This window comes from Neoarius graeffei, chromosome 16 (assembly GCF_027579695.1).
Source record: "Neoarius graeffei isolate fNeoGra1 chromosome 16, fNeoGra1.pri, whole genome shotgun sequence".
Taxonomy (NCBI): domain Eukaryota; kingdom Metazoa; phylum Chordata; class Actinopteri; order Siluriformes; family Ariidae; genus Neoarius; species Neoarius graeffei.
Genome location: NC_083584.1, coordinates 31,132,675 through 31,152,676, shown reverse-complemented (window position 1 = coordinate 31,152,676; position 20,002 = coordinate 31,132,675). Strand labels below are relative to the sequence as shown.

The 20,002-nt window shown below is 43.0% G+C and overlaps 1 protein-coding gene across 1 annotated transcript in view; it reads right to left on the bottom strand.

The window, feature by feature from the left end:
• gabbr2 (gamma-aminobutyric acid (GABA) B receptor, 2) overlaps positions 1-19,712 on the bottom strand; it is a 428,647-nt gene extending 408,935 nt beyond the window's left edge. Inside the window, exon 1 of the mRNA XM_060942775.1 lies at positions 19,419-19,712. Coding sequence (XP_060798758.1) covers positions 19,419-19,712 — 294 coding nt within the window. The remainder of the gene's footprint in view (positions 1-19,418) is intronic.
• Between the last annotated feature and the right edge of the window lie 290 nt (positions 19,713-20,002).

The window sequence follows — 20,002 nt, the reverse complement described above, 5'->3', positions numbered from 1 at the left end:
CAAATACTACGCAACAATGTTGTGAGTCAGAATTCCCATAAGGCCAGACCCTGATGCAGTCTTGTGATCACAGCTGAACTGTATGAGGTACTAAATAAAGTTTTATCCCATAAATTGTACAGGCCAACATTTCTCTGTGGGAATACCTGGGTCAGGAGAACTGAACACCACAGCCCCAGAGGAATTTTGGATATTTTTTTTAGTCAAAAAGTAGTGCAAGCGCCAGATATTTGGCACGCAATGAGGGGCCTGTAGTCAGTAGGGTTCTAGTAACACTTCATTAGATAGAGATGGACTTTTATTCACTTTGTGAGACAGTCCATCCATTAGGTAGGCTACTGCTTTGTACAGCTTCATGTTCAATGGCCTACGAGATTGTCCATTTAAGGAGAAATCCACTATATATATATATAATTTTCTTTATTGATATATTACTTTGAATTAAGCAAAATCTATTTACCATCTATGTTTACTCCAAATTGAATATGTTGGCAGTGTTTTCTATCTCAAGAGCCAAAAAGCCACAAAATTCTGACTAGTAATTGAATTTTCCTGCCAGGTGTTTTATTATCCACATTTTCTCCTGATTTCAGATACTACAGAACAGAAAAGGACCGACAAACTCTGAACATTAGCTTTTAAATGTTATTAGAATTTGAGCATAATATTTTGAGGGATATGAAGGCTTTTATTATATAGTGTGTGAAAGACAGCACCCAACCACAGTCAGTGTTGTTCTTCATGTTAATTATTACTCATTATCATTTGGCATTTTAACTCCGCATTATGCATTGTGGTTTAAAATATTGAAATATTGTGGATTTATAATAAAATATTGTGGATTTAAGGAAATGCACATACTCATGAACAGTAAAACAAGGGATTAATTTAGAAATACTGTGACAAAAGCATCAAGAGAAAGAGAGAGGGAGACAGAAAGTGGGCTTAGCTAAAGAAATCACAAACCATTATTTCTACACACTGCATTGCAATGTTTGCTTTAACCTGTTTTACACTATGCCGTACTGAAAGTCTATACATATATTATACTGTAAATTATGAACACAATCAATACTGTTCATTTCTGTATGATCTGAGTACAGCTATACTGTAATTTATCACAATCCAGAAATCAAAATGGCATTTCAGTGTTGTCAATAGTTCTCTTTTGAGTCTTGTTCGTCTCAGAGTTTCTTTATTGTGCTGTCTCAGAGAGATTTTCCTTTGCCAGTCTTGCCACTAGTTCCTCATTCAGGGTCTAGATCTAAAGCTGCTTTGTGACAATGTCTGCTGTTCAAGGTGTTATACAAATAAAAATAAATTTAACTGAATTGAATCAGTAATGGGCGGCACGGTGGTGTAGTGGTTAGCGCTGTCGCCTCACAGCAAGAAGGTCCGGGTTCGAGCCCCGTGGCCGGTGAGGGCCTTTCTGTGCGGAGTTTGCATGTTCTCCCCATGTCCGTGTGGGTTTCCTCCGGGTGCTCCGGCTTCCCCCACAGTCCAAAGACATGCAGGTTAGGTTAACTGGTGACTCTAAATTGACCGTAGGTGTGAATGTGAGTGTGAATGGTTGTCTGTGTCTATGTGTCAGCCCTGTGATGACCTGACGACTTGTCCAGGGTGTACCCCGCCTTTCGCCCATAGTCAGCTGGGATAGGCTCCAGCTTGCCTGCGACCCTGTAGAAGGATAAAGCGGCTAGAGATAATGAGATGAGATGAATCAGTAATTAATACCTGACCCATAACTTACTGTGTAGGGATGTTTTTACAGGGATATGGAAAAGACCATAAATAACATCATTCACAGACCTTTTTGGGCTGCAAGACATTGTCTAAAGTTAATTTCCATTACATTCTGGAGCAGAATATACCATGATGCAAATAACAGAGGTCATGTGTCAAGTGGTCATGTGATCATGACACAGCCCTTACAGTAAATCTTGCACTGTAACAAAGCAAACCAAACATTCTACATCATTCAGAAACCAAAATACTGGTTTGTTATTACAATATTCCCTGTGCTCTGGGCAGCATGGTGGTGTAGTGGTCAGCACTGTCGCATCACAGCAAGAAGGTTCTGGGTTTGAGCCCAGCGGCCGATGGGGGCCTTTCCTCTGGGTGCTCCGGTTTCCCCCACAGTTGAAAGACATGCGGTTAGGTTAACATGGGGTGGCCTTGGGCTGAAGTGCCCTTGAGCAAAGCACCTAACCCCCAACTGCTCCCCGGGTGCTGTAGCATAGCTGCCCACTGCTCTGAGTATGTGCGTGTTCTCATTGCTCACTTGTGTGTGTGCATGTGTGTGTTCACTGCTTCAGATGGGTTAAATGCAGAGGACGAATTTCACTGTGCTTGAGTGTGCATGTGACAAATAAAGTCTTCTTCTTCTTAAAGATGTAAAACAGTCCCAAATCCAGTTAAAGGGGAACAGAGGGCAATATATAGAGTAAATATAACAATAAAACACACATTGATGAACCTTATTCAAGACTTACAAAAGTTTTTTGTTCTAAGGTTGGAAAGTTATAGTGTTTTGAAAGTAGCTCGAGCAAACTACAGTGGGGCAAAAAAGTATTTAGTCAGTCACCAATTGTGCAAGTTCTCCCACTTAAAAAGATGAGAGAGGCCTGTAATTTTCATCATAGGTGCACTTCAACTATGAGAGACAGAATGAGAAAAAAAAATCCAGAAAATCACATTGTCTGATTTTTAAAGAATTTATTTGCAAATTATGGTGGAAAATAAGTATTTGGTCAATAACAAAAGTTCATCTCAATACTTTGTTATATACCCTTTATTGGCAATGACAGAGGTCAAACGTTTTCTGTAAGTCTTCACAAGGTTTTCACACACTGTTGCTGGTATTTTGGCCCATTCCTCCATGCAGATCTCCTCTAGAGCAGTGATGTTTTGGGGCTGTCGCTGGGCAACACGGACTTTCAACTCCCTCCAAAGATTTTCTGTGGGGTTGAGATCTGGAGACTGGCTAGGCCACTCCAGGACCTTGAAATGCTTCTTACGAAGCCACTCCTTCGTTGCCCAGGCGGTGTGTTTGGGATCATTGTCATGCTGAAAGACCCAGCCACGTTTCATCTTAAATGCCCTTGTTAATGGAAGGAGGTTTTCACTCAAAATCTCACGATACATGGCCCCATTCATTCTTCCTTTACACGGATCAGTTGTCCTGGTCCGTTTGCAGAAAAACAGCCCCAAAGCATGATGTTTCCACTCCCATGCTTCACAGTAGGTATGGTGTTCTTTGGATGCAACTCAGCATTCTTTCTCCTCCAAACACGACAAGTTGAGTTTTTACCAAAAAGTTATATTTTGGTTTCATCTGACCATATGACATTCTCCCAATCCTCTTCTGGATCATCCAAATGCTCTCTAGCAAACTTCAGACGGGCCTGGACATGTACTGGCTTAAGTAGGGCGACACGTCTGGCACTGCAGGATTTGAGTCCCTGGCGGCGTAGTGTGTTACTGATGGTAGCTTTGTTACTTTGGTCCCAGCTCTCTGCAGGTCATTCACTAGGTCCCCCCGTGTGGTTCTGGGATTTTTGCTCACCGTTCTTGTGATCATTTTGACCCCACGGGGTGAGATCTTGCATGGAGCCCCAGATCGAGGGAGATCATCAGTGGTCTTGTATGTCTTCCATTTTCTAATAATTGCTCCCACAGTTGATTTCTTCACACCAAGCTGCTTACCTATTGCAGATTCAGTCTTCCCAGCCTGGTGCAGGTCTACAATTTTGTTTCTGGTGTCCTTTGACAGCTCTTTGGTCTTGGCCATAGTGGAGTTTGGAGTGTGACTGTTTGAGGTTGTGGACAGGTGTCTTTTATACTGATAACGAGTTCAAACAGGTACCATTAATACAGGTAACGAGTGGAAGACAGAGGAGCCTCTTAAAGAAGAAGTTACAGGTCTGTGAGAGCCAGAAATCTTGCTTGTTTGTAGGTGACCGAATACTTATTTTACCGAGGAATTTACCAATTAATTCATTAAAAATCCTACAATGTGATTTCCTGGATTCTTTCCCCCCATTCTGTCTCTCATAGTTGAAGTGTACCTATGATGAAAATTACAGGCCTCGCTCATCTTTTTAAGTGGGAGAACTTGCACAATTGGTGGCTGACTAAATACTTTTTTGCCCCACTGTATTTCCGCAGTTTGAACAGCCCGCCATGATATTAATTTTATCCAATCAGAATGCACGTTCATTTTCTCTGCGTAACACTCATGACGTATGTATGTGCCCAGTTGTGTTGGCTCACTGAGGTTGGGAATAGCACGTGTGAAATACCTGTTTCTGCCTCTTGCGACGATTTCGCAAGTCCACGGGTGGCGCCTATCTCATTGCAGCAAATAAATTCTGCTGGACTCGTGAGCAACTCCACATTACATTTTCCGTACGAGCACCACGCCGTGTCACCTGCACGCAGACGCTCTGCCCCACGCTCGCCATGCCCATGGTCAGCATCAGTCTCACCCTCGCCGTCATCCGAGCTTTCTTCTCTTATTTCATCACCGGAGTCGAGAGTACCTCTCCTAGGTTCAAACTGGTACCCTTCTAAGCCATAGCCTGCTTGCAGTGTGTCTTGCGGGATCTCTTCGTATGATTCGACAGAGCTGTCGCTTTCACTTGATGCGTCCGACGCCATGATTACACGCTTCTCTCCTAGTGCAGTGGGTAGGGCTGACGTCACGGTCTTTTAAAAATGGCGACTCTTGTGCCGTTTAGCGTACCGACTATTATATTTACAATTACCAAGATATTTCGTTGTTTTCTAGTATATAAATTTGATAGAATACTTAAGAATACGTTACTTTGTCACATCAGCAACTGTATATATTATATTTGGTACCCCTTTAAGCAAGAATGGGTTTGGAATTTCAAGGAACAGACTAGAGTTTAGAAGTTTCCAACTTCAGCACAAAAGTAAGTAGGGTCTGGGACAAAACCTACATTTTGACCCACATATTTTGATACAGAACGGCCTCTTGCACATTTTGAGATTAGGGAAGGTCCTGGCAACAGTCAAGATAAATGCATTTGTGTCTAAAATTCTGACAGCCTTTGTGGAAAGTTTTAAAACATATAAAACTTAGTGGTACAACAGAAAAGTGTTATCTAGCACACTATCTTTGGGAGATCAAGAGTTCAAATCCAGACAATGCCCCAGTCACCCATGGCTGGGAATTAAAATTGGCCATGCTGTGTGGATGAGAAGGATGCCATTACTCTGTCCTACTGTTAATTGGGCGTATACAGAAAAGGGCAGCTAGTGCTTTCCTCTGAGAAGATCAGTCTGTCCTGTAATGCAGCATGAACAGCAGTTCAAAAAAGATGTGGAGGTTGGCATCACATGTCTCAAACGAAGCACATATTTGTCCGTGGTTGGTCGCTGTTGTATGACAGGGGAGAGTTAGCCGAGTTAGTGGGTGAGAATTGGCAAGAACAAATTTTGGGGGAAACTTCATCAAAATATAATAAGAAAAAATAATGATTGGCATCGTTCACTGATAAATGGTGGTTTCTATTACTTTTTTTTAACCTTCCATGAAGAAACTGGATGATGTGATAAATGAGATTCGGCTAAAATGATTAGTTCAAGATTCAAGAAGCTTACTGTCATATGCAGGGCTTAATTTGAGCCGGAACATGACGGAACAAGATCCGGAACCTCTGTCGTCGGATCCGGCAGCTATTTTCATTTCATTCGGTGTTCCGGCAGCTATTTAAGTGGATCAGACCACCTCCGTGACCATCACAAAGGGAAAAAAAATTAAACGATAAATTAAATAAATAAGTAAATAAAAATTTGTTTAGTGTTCGGTTTTGATTTTGATATCTGTTGTTGATTTCTCTCCTATGACATCCACAAAATCTATGCGAAAGGGGAAGGGGGAGGGGACATGGGGTGTATACTTCCGCTCAATAGAACTCCGGGTTATTTGTAGCCGTTAGCTTGCGCTGTGGAAAAAATGGCAAAAAAAAACAAGAAAGCTTACTAAAATTTTTCAAAGTCCCAGGACAGCCGGATCCTAAACATTACCCTGCCCTCTACAGACATTTTACACAGGCAGCGCAGGATCCCACCCGCGATGGAGCAACCCGAGAGAGCTCCAATGGGCTGGCAAAGCGCCGGTGCATCCTGAACCTGCCGAGCACCTGCGAACAATCCCAGTTACATAACAAATCCTTGGCTATGTGAAGGGTGTAGGCGGATCGCTGCCCTGAAAAAAAAAACGTTACATGTCAACTCGTTATTACTTAAGAAAAGAATTAACCGTGTTACTTAAAAAAGAAAAAGAAAAAATGGTTCACGTCACTTTTTAAAAACCCGTTATTACTTACCCATTACTTGAATCGATTGCACTTATGGCTGCTACTTGAATCCTTGGAATATAGTAAAATTTGAATCCTTAAAATGAATTCTCCAACTTGTTTTGTAAACCCTTTATTTCTTAACTATTACTTGAATTGATTGCACTTATGTTTGCTGGCACTGCTTTTAAACTTGAAATATGCTTGAAATCCTAGGCTATGCTTTTAAATACCCTACTTAAATCCTTAAAATGAGTCATTTAACTCATGTCTTGTGTGATCTGATCTCCAATGGTGAAATAAACTGGTTGTGATATGAGTACAGTCTGTTATTTTAGAATATAAATTTAATAGATAATTTAATATATAGCCTAATAAAAAATTATATTTTATAACAGAATATCACAACATATAACTGTCTACAACTCATCTCATCTCATCTCATTATCTCTAGCCGCTTTATCCTTCTACAGGGTCGCAGGCAAGCTGGAGCCTATCCCAGCTGACTACGGGCGAAAGGCGGGGTACGCCCTGGACAAGTCGCCAGGTCATCACAGGGCTGACACATAGACACAGACAACCATTCACACTCACATTCACAACTACGGTCAATTTAGAGTCATCAGTTAACCTAACCTGCATGTCTTTGGACTGTGGGGGAAACCGGAGCACCCGGAGGAAACCCACGCGGACACGGGGAGAACATGCAAACTCCACACAGAAAGGCCCTCGCCGGCCCCGGGGCTCGAACCCAGGACCTTCTTGCTGTGAGGCGACAGCGCTAACCACTACACCACCGTGCCGTCCTAAGATCATAATATCTGATATTATTATTATTTTGCCAAGCGGGGCCACTGCCGGGTCGGTCGACACGTGGTAGGTCTATTGTTCAAATGCGTTCTACGGTCTATGGGGCTGCGTTGTGGGTGCAAGTGCCAGGACCGTTTTATTTATTTACTTTCTTTATAATCTCAGTCAGATACACAAGCAAGATTAAGTCTTTACTCTGCTGTGTTTTATTATGGCCATCAATATATTGTAACCTGTGTTTGATTTGTTAATTGTTGATCCAGTTGTTGCCTTAACGCAGGGGTCTGCAATGGCTCGGGAGCCAGATGTGGCTCTTTTGGTGACTGCATCTGGCTTGCAGATTAATCAGCTCACATTGAGATCAAGAAGTACACCTCCATTTAATGAAAAAGTCAGTTAGCTGTCCGCAAAGCAAAGCCTTTTGACAAAGAACATGGCGAAAAGGGAAAAAAGGTGACTGGTAGGCTACCGTACATTTCAACAGGAATGGACAGAGGAATTCGCCTTTGTGGGGTGAGAGGGTCCTGCTTTGTGTCCAATAGGCCTATACAATGACAAGATTGCATTGATGAAACAATGAAATAAAACGGCACTTCGAAACACGCCAAGCTACGTTTACGTCAAAATATTCAGCGGGGGACAGGAGGAAGACGGCATGTCAAGAGCCTCTTCATTATGAAAAAGAATATATTACACTCAAATTGTTGGTCATACGTAAAAATGCATTTTAGTTGTATTCAGCGTCACTTTTTATATATGGCTGTGGCAGCGGGGGCGTGGTCAAGCGCCGGTCTGTGACAGGAGGGCGGAGTCAGGGAAGGTAAGTGGCAGAATCACTACACCTGACTGCAATTAACCTGTGTTTGTGTGTGTCTTCCCAGTGACCGCGCCCTATTTAGGGAGGGAGAGCGAGAGCAGAGGGGCTCATTCCCGAACCAGACGCCGGTCGTGTGTGTGTCTATTTTGCTTAAAGTTGTTAGACTGAAAAGCGTGGCAATAAAAGCCCTATTTCTGAACCTGATCTCTGTCCTGCCGTCCTCTGTGCTCCACCCACCCATACAAACCGTTACAATGGCTCTCACGAAAATGTCTCATCTCATCTCATTATCTCTAGCCGCTTTATCCTTCTACAGGGTCGCAGGCAAGCTGGAGCCTATCCCAGCTGACTACGGGCGAAAGGCGGGGTACACCCTGGACAAGTCGCCAGGTCATCACAGGGCTGACACATAGACACAGACAACCATTCACACTCACACCTACGGTCAATTTAGAGTCACCAGTTAACCTAACCTGCATGTCTTTGGACTGTGGGGGAAACCGGAGCACCCGGAGGAAACCCACGCGGACACGGGGAGAACATGCAAACTCCACACAGAAAGGCCCTCGCCGGACCCGGGGTTCGAACCCAGGACCTTCTTGCTGTGAGGCGACAGCGCTAACCACTACACCACCGTGCCGCCCTCACGAAAATGTATTTGAAAATATTTGGCGTTCCGGGACCTCCCACTTCACAAATTAAGCACTGGTCATATGCATAGTAAAAACATGGAGGTTCAGACAATGCAATGAAATTCTTACTTTGCTGCTCTCCTTACACACAACAATAACACATACACTCAACAAACACATGGCAAAAGTCTAGTTTGAATAGCACTGTAAAAAGCTTATTGTGGCTCATTATTCTGTCACTCTTTAAGACACTCATCTGCGCAACATATAGTAGACTAGCTCCTTTTCACTTCTGTAAGCCTTTCATTTATGGAATACATTTTCCTTTTACTTGTACGTTTTTGTGTACCCTTCACTGTGGTCCAATGTCATTAAAGAGACATAGTCCCATGCTTACACATGCACACACTCAATGAGGACAGCAGCAGCACTTTCCCTTCTGTCCAGGAATTACACCAGATTTAATATAATTAAAGGACTGACAAGGACAAACTTTCCACTTATTACTCAGTGCTAGCCCCAGGAGAAAGACAGTGTTCATATGGCATTTGCTCAATCTCTAATGACAACACCCTTTCCTGTCCACATCCTCTAAATTCAGCACAGTCTGAGGGATGACAGAGCATGCACTGAATTCAAGTGCATGTATAGGTTTTTCATTAACATGATGGTTATATGTAACCATGGTAACATGCCATCTAATACAAAAAAAACCCTGGATACTATCGCTCAATGGACTGGAGTTATCAACGTTTGGTGAAAACCCCAGTTAAAGCTCAAGATGAGTAATTAAAGAAACACTCAGAGGAAGTCTAATGAAAGTCAACCATTTTCCCCAGACTGAAGAACGTTCACAGACTAATCAAAAGTTTATTAACTTTTTCTTTATTTGAATATAGTAATCTAAGGAATGACTAGTTTACATAGAAATACTTACTGCAGTATTAACGATATTAATGCTTATTAAACATCATTCAATTTGTATGTGTAAAGTAGGAACCAACTAACATGTCTATTTGTCAGAAATGTGTATTTATATCAATTATTGGTTCCAAATATCTTTATCTGCATATGTATAAAATGTATGAAAAACTCTCTGATGTAAGATTTCATTGACCGACATGTGAGGCCACACTCAGGCAGGGTCCAGTTACCCTGTAGCATTTTGGCTACTGAAAAAGGAAATTTGGGTGACTAGCTAGCTCTTGCACCATCACCAGGCTTTCCCTTAGACCAAAGCACCTCTGATCCTTTGCTGCAAAACCAATCTGGTAGATTCTGGTTTTACTTTAATTGCAACCAGATGCTCATGTCCAGCAGCTTTTGAAATAATCTCTCATCACATTTGTTGGCTTACCAAAAGGAAAAGTGTATATTCTAAAAATATAACTGGAGTGTTCATGTCTAATGTTCATGTTTAGGTCAGGCAGTTATTGTATGAACATGATATTCGAAAAAAAATGGACAAATTAATATTAAATGCTATTTTATACAAATTAAGTTGTAAGAAAATCCCAGCACCCAGCCCTCACTTTCCGAGCTTTTCTCACAAGCTAGGATTTATGAGAAATACTTAAACTGGAGGATAAGTGTACTGTGTTATCTAAAGCCAATGGTAGAATAATAACATGACTGCTTAAATTCATCCATCCATCCATTATCTGTAGCCGCTTATCCTGTCCTACAGGGTCGCAGGCAAGCTGGAGCCTATCCCAGCTGACTATGGGCAAGAGGCGGGGTACATCCTGGACAAGTCGCCAGGTCATCGCAGGGCTGACACATAGACACAGACAATCATTCACACTCACATTCACACCTACAGTCAATTTAGAGCCACCAATTAGCCTAACCTGCATGTCTTTGGACTGTGGGGGAAACTGGAACACCCGGAGGAAACCCACGCAGACACGGGGAGACCATGCAAACTCCAAACAGAAAGGTCCCTGTCGGCCACTGGGCTCAAACCCAGGACCTTCTTGCTGCGAGGCGACAGTGCTAACCACGACACCACCGTGCCGCCCAACTGCTTATATTAAAAAATGTAAATGAAGGCTCAGGGCAGAGATCCTCTGGGTTAGGGGAGTACTGTGGGAGCATTAGCCCATGTTTACATTAGACCGTATCAGCGGATCATCAGATTAACGTTTTTAAAACGATTAGTGTGCACACAGCAACACCAATACACGATTTGCGTGCACACAGCAACGCCAATACACGGATACGCTCGGCTCCGCAGGCATCCTGCGCTCCAAATCACTCCGCCCTGAACAGCGAGTGCCCTCTGGAGGGTGCGCACTCCGGCCTTGCGCAGCTCACAGAGCGTGCGAGTGAAGTGCGCGAGCCACGATTCGGGACTGAGCCGCTGTGTGTGTGATCCCAGCGCATATCACTTACCACTTGCAAGTGGAAGGATGGCAAGCCTAAAGACAATCATAACTACACAATGGGCAGTATTTGCATCAGTATTTGCAGTATTTTCATACTTTTATACTCTTTAATGAAAGGTGATACAAGGCGGAAGTCGGCGCCGTTTTTCAGCAGTCGCGTCACATGACCAACGCCAGCGAATCAGGAAGGTGGATGTCACAGTGACGTTGTCCAATGACGACGCCAGCTAGAGCTCAGCACAGCGTATCCGCGTATCTCAATGTTTACACAGCACCGGAGCTGACACGATCTGGATTGAATACGTGGACCCTGGCGGATTCCCGTTTCCCGGCGGTTTAATGTAAACGGACAGTGCATCCGCGAAGAAAACGAGACAGATACGGTCTAATGTAAACTTGGCCTTAGACTCTTGACTCAAGGCTATGGCAACGAGTCAGTGAAAGGTCAGCAATTAACACCCCACTCCAACATCTACATGACGAACAGTTAACTTAATTCTATAAGAAAAAGCTACTTTTTTTTAAGGGAAGGCACTAATATAAGAGGATCACTGTTGGATAAGGCAATATTAAACAATTAGGACTATTTGGAGTGATGGAGCTGACCTGATGCATATACCACTGTTCAAATTTGATAGTGTTTTCAGAAAGAAGGATAGACATGGGTACTCATAGAACTGTAGATGTATATTATTTTACTCACTAAATTCCTAGATTTCATAGACTTCCATCCATCCATTATCCATAACCACTTATCCTGTGCAGGGTCGTGGGCAAGCTGGAGCCTATCCCAGCTGACTATAGCCGAGAGGCAGGATACACCCTGGACAAGTTGCCAGATCATCACAGGAGTGACGCATAGACACAACCATTCACACCTACGGTCAATTTAGAGCCACCAATTAGCCTAACCTGCATGTCTTTGGACTGTGGGGGAAACCGGAGCACCCGGAGGAAACCCACGCAGACACGGGGAGAACATGCAGGTCCCCGTCGGCCATTGGACTCGAACCCAGAATCTTCTTGCTGTGAGGCGACAGTGCTAACCACTACACCACCGTACCGCCCACTTCATAGACTTGTTAAGTCTTATGTCAATAGAAATACTGTACAGGCACACTACTTTAGGACAAAAAAAAGAGAAAATATTCAAACATTCCTAACAATATGTATGCCATCATGCTGACAGATTCATGCTGTTGTTCTTTCCAAACGCTACGTTTGACTTCCTGACCTTTTAAAGGTCAGATAAACAGCTACAGATATGTACTGTACCTGTACAAAATAGCCCTTTCTGACAAGCCGGTAGCCACAGGTAACAGAAACAAGTATAAAGCATGAATAAGAGAGGAACTATGATTGGGGTTTTACTGCTAGTCATAAACACAGTTATGGGTCTATAAACTGGCCTAACTGATATGATATAGCTCTTGCTTTGACTAATTATTCTAAGCAGCCTTAGCTATTGCATGGTAGTGACCAAGGTGTGTGTGTGGGGGGGGGGGGGGAGTAAAGTTTTTTCCCTCAACAGTAACCACTGTCCTGATTGTCAGAGAAATGGATGCAACTCCAGGTAGTTTCTTAAAGTACGTCAAGCAAACAAAGCCAGAGATTAAGACAGTGCTTATATGAAGTAGCAAAAGGTTGGGCAAACAGCAAATAGACATGAATAGAGCAAAGTGGACATTAGATTAGTCAAGTGATTATGAAGGGCTTGATTCTTCTGACTGATCATATCCCTGGAGTTTTTTGGATCACTTGGTGGCTTTGATTTTGTTTATCCTGCATTACTCTTTCTGTCTGATCTATTGGCCCTGCCTAATTTCTGACCATGAATTCTCTTCTGTTTTGGATTTTTAATATTTAAAAAATATATATGCATGTTCTTACATCCACATGCCTCCACTTTGTGACAATATTAATGTTACTGTTCAGCAAAACAGCTGGTCTAAAAGTATATTATCTAAATGTTGAGATAGACCCCTTTTCCCCACTTGAGTGGCCATACAAACTGTTAAATATTTGTGACAGGTGTAGGATGTACCGGTAGGTCGCATCCTTATTTGTCCTTCAATTGTGGCAATAACGAAATCCATATCCTGCACTTTTCTCTTTCTCTTCTTTTCGCTGAAACAGCTTCGTCCCTCATTTATCACTTAATCTCAATGGGTGCTTTGATCTGATGCAAATTAGAGCTTCGCAAAGCCAAATAAAGCTTTTTACAACTGCAATAACCAATTTTAAAGGACATCACACAGAGAGGTAAGTACATTCTGTAGTAAAAAGGAAAAAGCTGGTACTACCATAAGGCCATAAGTGAGACAGAGAAGAACAGGTTATCTTTTTTTAGGTACAGTATAATTTTAGGATGCTATCTGCAACCACTCAGTATGTATTCAACATAAGTTACTCAGTAACTGCTTTGTCCTGGTCAGGGTCATGGTAAATCCAGAGCCTATCCTGGGAACATTGGGAGTGAAGCAAGAATATACCCTGGATGGAACACCAGTCCATCAAATGGCACCATGCACACACATTCACACCTATCTTAACCAATCCACCTACTGGCATACTTTTGGTAGGTGGGAAGAAAGAAGACAACCCAGAAGAAAGCCACATTGACATGGGAAGAACATGTACAGAAACTCAACACAGACAGCAACCCCAACTCTGGATTGAACCAGGGACCCTTGAGCTGTAAGGCTACAACACTACATGTAACCCATGCCTCACACTAAAAATGTGTGCTTATAAAATTCAGGTACTATACAGGTACCCTGCAACAGAATGACATCCAATCCAGGGTGACATCCTGCCTCATGTCCAATGTTCTTGTCAGAGACTCGAGATCCATCGCAACCCTGATTAAGAAAAAGCATTTGATGAAGATAAATGAATGAGTGGGTGTCATGATGGTGCAGTGGTTAGGACTGTCACCTCACAGCAAGAAGGTTCTGGGTTTGAACCTCATGGCCGACTGGGACCTTTCTGTGTGGAGTGTGCATGTTCTCCCCATGCCTGTATGAGTTTCCTCTGGGAGCTCCAGTTCCCTCCCACAGTGCAAAGGCATGTGGATTAGGCTGCTCTAAATTGCCTATATGTGTCATCTCTGTGTTAAAATTGTGATAGATTGGTGACCTGCCCGAAGTCGAGAGTACAATAGATCATCGGGTCCAGCTTCCCCCACAACCCTGATGAATAAGCGCTATAGATAATGGATGGATGGAATGAATGAATGAATGAATGAATGAATATGCACTATCTATGGTAGGAAATGGCCTTGAATGGGATCCCAGTCCATCATAAGTTCATCATAATCATATAGTACCTATATGAAATTGAATTGAATAGAAATGTATACCTTATTTATGCTGAATATATTCTGTCTATATGAATCTCTTCACTGGTTCTGTCTAGGATGTAGACCCTTAGACCAGGCTGATGCAATGAAACCCATGCCCAGCTGAGCAAATTCAACCAGCTCTACTGCGAAAGGATAAAGGGATAAAGATGGTCTGGAACTGATTACTTACATTTGGCCTGTTAAATCCTGGCAGACCCATGCTACACGATTAACACCTGCTTTTCTCTGGATGTGCATGCTTGCTCTGTGTGACTTTTAACTGGGAATAACAAACACGTCCATGTATTAATCTGTTGACGAGCCATTGTACAATATATTATACAAGTATCACAAAATTTATAGGATATTTTATTGCAAAAGTTATTGCATGACTAAGGAGATGAGCATTCCTGGACAGGGCTGCAAGAAATGTGTAGTGTACCTCTTTCCACTAAGAGACAAAAACAGGTGATGGAGTGATGGAGACAACTGCTGAAGATTTTCTTCTACACTGATCATTGAAATGCTACATGCACATGGTTGAAAAGAAGGCTGAATGGGTCTGCAGTCTTCACCCTCTTAAGTTAATGATACAGTATATATGATGTTTGGCTCCACTACATTAAAACTGCATAACACTGTTCTTGAACCACTAAGAATGAACTGCAAAGAAAGTCAACCCTGGCTTTATTCTAGTGTTGCATAATGTATCTGACTGGGACAAAAATAATTGAAAAATAGCCATCACGCTCTGACACACCCACCTGCTCATGTGTGAGATACTTGGAGGGAAAGGCTGGACAAACATAAAAGGCAGAATAATTGACTTAAAAGTAGACGACCTTTTGATTTCATAAAATCGGTGAAATTTAGTTCCCTCTGAGATTTGGTCATTGTGATGTACATTTATTTCTGTAATATCTTTAAAAACAAAAACTGAGGCCATTCTGTGGCTGGGAAGTTATTTAATTTGAGGGGATTCCCGAGCAAATAATGTGTATGAAATCGCTCGCTTCGCACAGTCAAGCAGATGGGGAAGTCCGGTGTGCGTATGCGCAGGTTTATCTTTTGCCGTCGTCTTCTTCTTCTTCTTTTGGGTTTTATGTCATGCGGCATCCACAGTGTTGCATTACTGCCATCTACAGGTTTACCTTGACCGTGCACTGACAGTTCCATCATTCTGTCGCTAAACAAACAGCTGATCATACCGAGGTGCTCGCGACCGCCAATATTTATTAGTTTAGTCCTGCGTTTCCTTTCCTTCACGACATAACATCTTTTCTTCTCGCTTTCTGCTACTGTAGTCGGTCTTTCACATTTCATTCACACACTCATGTCCTCCATTTTCCTTTCCTGCTTCAAAATTGTATCCCACAATGCCTTGCGCGAACAGGGAAAGCCCACCACATGATGCATGATGTAGTATCTTGTATTGCGTCATGGAGAAGCAAGAAATAATAGCAGAGAATTTAGAGCCACATGGCTCTAAATTCATTAATGGTTCTATTAAAAAAAAACTAATAAAATTGGAAGCCTGTGATTTGGATTCAGTAGCTTTCAGTCCACTAAACAAAAATAATTGGGTGTCAGGGACAATTCTTTTTATGACCTACACTTGAAAAATCTGAAAGTTAGTCTACCTTTAAGCAGTTTATGCTGCACAACACCCACTATGTGAAATTAAAATGCACTTACACATGAAACTAACCCAAGCTACAACTGCACTTGCGCTGGAATTCTTATCACACATTTCATGTAAATTAGCATATATAGCCATGGCATGAGTTAGTTCGAAGCCTGTAGATCCTTAATTAGTGCATGGTGGTCCATTTTAATGAGAGAACATTTACACATTCTGTAATGCCTTGGTGATTTGCACATAGCTTTACATTGATAATTAACTCATATTAACCATCTGACGTACAATGTTCCTGAGAAGTCTGAATTTCACATAACACATGCAAGAATGAACAGGGTTTTTTTTCTGATATATGTATTTAAATTGCAAAAGATTCCTCTACGACTGGTATTTGAAATTAAAAGGTTGCAGGTTATCAAAATGTTGTGTATCATGGAACTGCTGGTGTTGTTCTGGTGGATTAGAGACCCATCACTTGCACAAGAGCTAGTCTGTGGCTAGAAACAAAAAAAACTGATAACATTAAAGAGGGAATAGAAAATATAGAGGAAGCAATGTTTTGATGGATTTGCTTCTACTTAGCATGTGGCAGAAACCACGACTGTTACTACTGGGAGTTTAATGAGTGTTTAAGGGATTTCACATAATCAGTAATGTTCATTTTTCACCATGCTTTCACTAGCTAGTAGGCAGATTCCAGCTCGTGAACAACACTGCTGTGATCTTTGAGCTATGTTAATCTCTTTCACGTTAAGAGCAGCTTACCGTGTGTACAAACTCAGGAACCAAGGACTTAGAGTATTTTCTGAAGAATACCCAGAACTAGTGTTAATTATTATTGACAAGAATGATAGCTAACTTTATATTCACCAACTACTGATCTATACTGATCTCATTTCCTCTGTACAAGACTTTCTGCATTCACATTGTACTTTATTATGATTAATATTTTATTTTGAAATATTTTTCTAGTTGGTCATTCCAGTGGATCAGCGATGCCACATTGCCCCTCTGTGAATGTATGTATACATGTTCCCCTGTGATGGACTGGCATCCCATTCAGGATGTATTCCTGCCTCACACCCAGTGTTCCCAGGATTGCTCTGGATCCATCCCATCCCTGACCAAGCAGTTACTGATAATGAATGAATGTGAACGATGAAATATTTTCTATTGTATAGCGTACCAAACTATTATTTAGTGCATTTTTGTCCATCTCTGACCACAAACCCATAGTGAGGAATTCTCATCCATTGGTGAGAAGGAACCATTCTTTCGCCTGTACTTGAAATACATGCTGTATGTTTGGAGAAGATATCCAACTGTATATTATTCATTCATTACCTCTGCCAAACTTTGTTGAAGGAGGTTACATTTTCACCTATGTTTGTCTGTTCCCAACGTAATTCAAAAAGTGGTGAATGGATTTTGCAGAAAGGTGAGCCATGGGCCAAGGAACAATTGATTAGATTTTGATGCAAATCTGAAGATGTGGCTTGGCAGAGGTATACATTCTACCGAGTGCCCTTCTCATTCATTCATTTTCTCTCCTGCTTATCCATTGTGGGTCATGAGTGAGCTGGAGCCAATCCCAGCTGACATCGGGCGAGAAACGCAGTACACCCTGGACAAGTCTCCAGTGGGCTAACGCGGAGAGACAGAAAACCATTCTCACTCACATTCAAACCTGTGGGCAATTTAGAGTGGCCAGTTGACCTAATCCACATGTCTTTGGACTGTGAGAGGAAACCGGAGCACCTGAAGGAAACCCATGCAGGCACGGGGAGAACATGCCACATACAGTAGAAAGGCCCCAGTCGACCAGCATGTTCGAACCCAGAACCTGCTTGCTGTGACGTGACAGTGCTAACCATAGTGCCATCCAACTGTGTATTATTAGTTTAAAGACACGAAATGTAGCCTACAATATGTTGATTCTAATCTTAAACGATTTGTGTCAGGTCATTAAATATAGGCTTTGCAATTAACCGAGCAATATGTTATTATTATTATTATTATTATTCTCATCTCATTATCTCTAGCCGCTTTATCCTGTCCTACAGGGTCGCAGGCAAGCTGGAGCCTATCCCAGCTGACTACGGGCGAAAGGCGGGGTACACCCTGGACAAGTCGCCAGGTCATCACAGGGCTGACAGACACAGACAACCATTCACACTCACATTCACACCTACGCTCAATTTAGAGTCACCAGTTAACCTAACCTGCATGTCTTTGGACTGTGGGGGAAACCGGAGCACCCAGAGGAAACCCACGCAGACACAGGGAGAACATGCAAACTCCACACAGAAAGGCCCTCGCCGGCCACGGGGCTCGAACCCGGACCTTCTTGCTGCGAGGCGACAGCGCTAACCACTACACCACCGTGCTGCCTCTGAGCAATATATTATTCATCTCATCTCATTATCTCTAGCCACTTTATCCTTCTACAGGGTCGCAGGCAAGCTGGAGCCCATCCCAGCCGACTACAGGCGAAAGGCGGGGCACACCCTGGACAAGTCGCCAGGTCATCACAGGGCTGACACATAGACACAGACAACCATTCACACTCACATTCACACCTACGGTCAATTTTGAGTCACCAGTTAACCTAACCTGCATGTCTTTGGACTGTGGGGGAAACCGGAGCACCCGGAGGAAACCCACGCAGACACAGGGAGAACATGCAAACTCCACACAGAAAGGCCCTCGCCGGCCACGGGGCTCGAACCCGGACCTTCTTGCTGCGAGGCGACAGCGCTAACCACTACACCACCGTGCTGCCTCTGAGCAATATATTATTATTATTTATTATTATTATATGCGTCATTGACTTCATGACTGTATGTCTGTGATATTTAAATACAGGTACTGTCATTACATTTACATTCCATATCCTTGAGGGTGCCAATAGGTCGAGCACAGGGGGGAAAAAACACAATAAATGACTGCCATCTTCAGGTGTAACGAAAACTAACCGGCTGGAGTCCCTGCTCTGCTCTGCTGTTTAATAAACAGTGATTAAGACAGAAGTAATTGTTGCTAGTTCATGAAAATTGCAATGGAATGTAAACTGGGCATTTGAGTCTAACCTTGTGATGGACTTCAGTTGAGCAGCTCTAAACTGGACCAGTAAGGTAAACAAATGCTCGAATTCAAATGGTCTGAACCATGTATAAGTACCATAACAATTAGGTATAAAACTGAAAATATATTTTAAATGCACAATCACATGTGTGCAAAGTGACTTGCGTCAGGCGCCAGTTGCACGTGTTCCAACCACCTGGTTAGATTTCAGTGCCAAATTAAAAGGTGGATTTGTTGTGACGTGATGGTCATTTTATTTTATTTTATTTAGCTTGGGTTTGATGCACTTTGGCATGCACAGGGCTGGGACGGCACCCATGAGTGATCTAAAGCCAAACCAAACCTAACAAAACAAAATAATCAAAGCCAAGCAAATTTACCTCGGTGTCGTAGATTTTGGTGATGAGTGAGAAGGAGTACTGCTGTGACTCGCGGATGTGCCGGATGGCGAGTTGCACGGCGGGCTCGATGCCCTGGCTGATGCTGCTCATCAGCGCCGACTCGTTCATCGGCATCAGCACCATGATCGGCACGTCTTTAGAGGACCAGGCGGTGTCCGCACCGTGCCGCGTGTAGTCGTTGCACACCTTGGCGGCGGTGGCGGATAGGAGCAGACATCCGGACAAAAACACCGAAATCTCCCGCCCGCCGCGGCCCCTGCGGCACGGAGCCATGCTGCACCGCGCACGAAGAAGACCCGACGCGCAAACTGCTCACTGGCCGCCGGGCATCGCAGTGTCGTGGGCGCTCAGATCAGATTCTCCAGGACGGAAATACATTCAAAACCAAAAGATCAGATCAGTGATCAGAGCCGCTTCGGTTGAGGAGTGTGCGCACACACGCGTGCGTGCGTGTGTAAGAGAGAGAGAGAGAGAGAGAGAGAGAGAGAGAAGGATAATTCCTGCGGACCTTCAGCACTGGAGTTCTCAGCTGAGATGCGCAAATTGGTCACAGGCAGGATGAA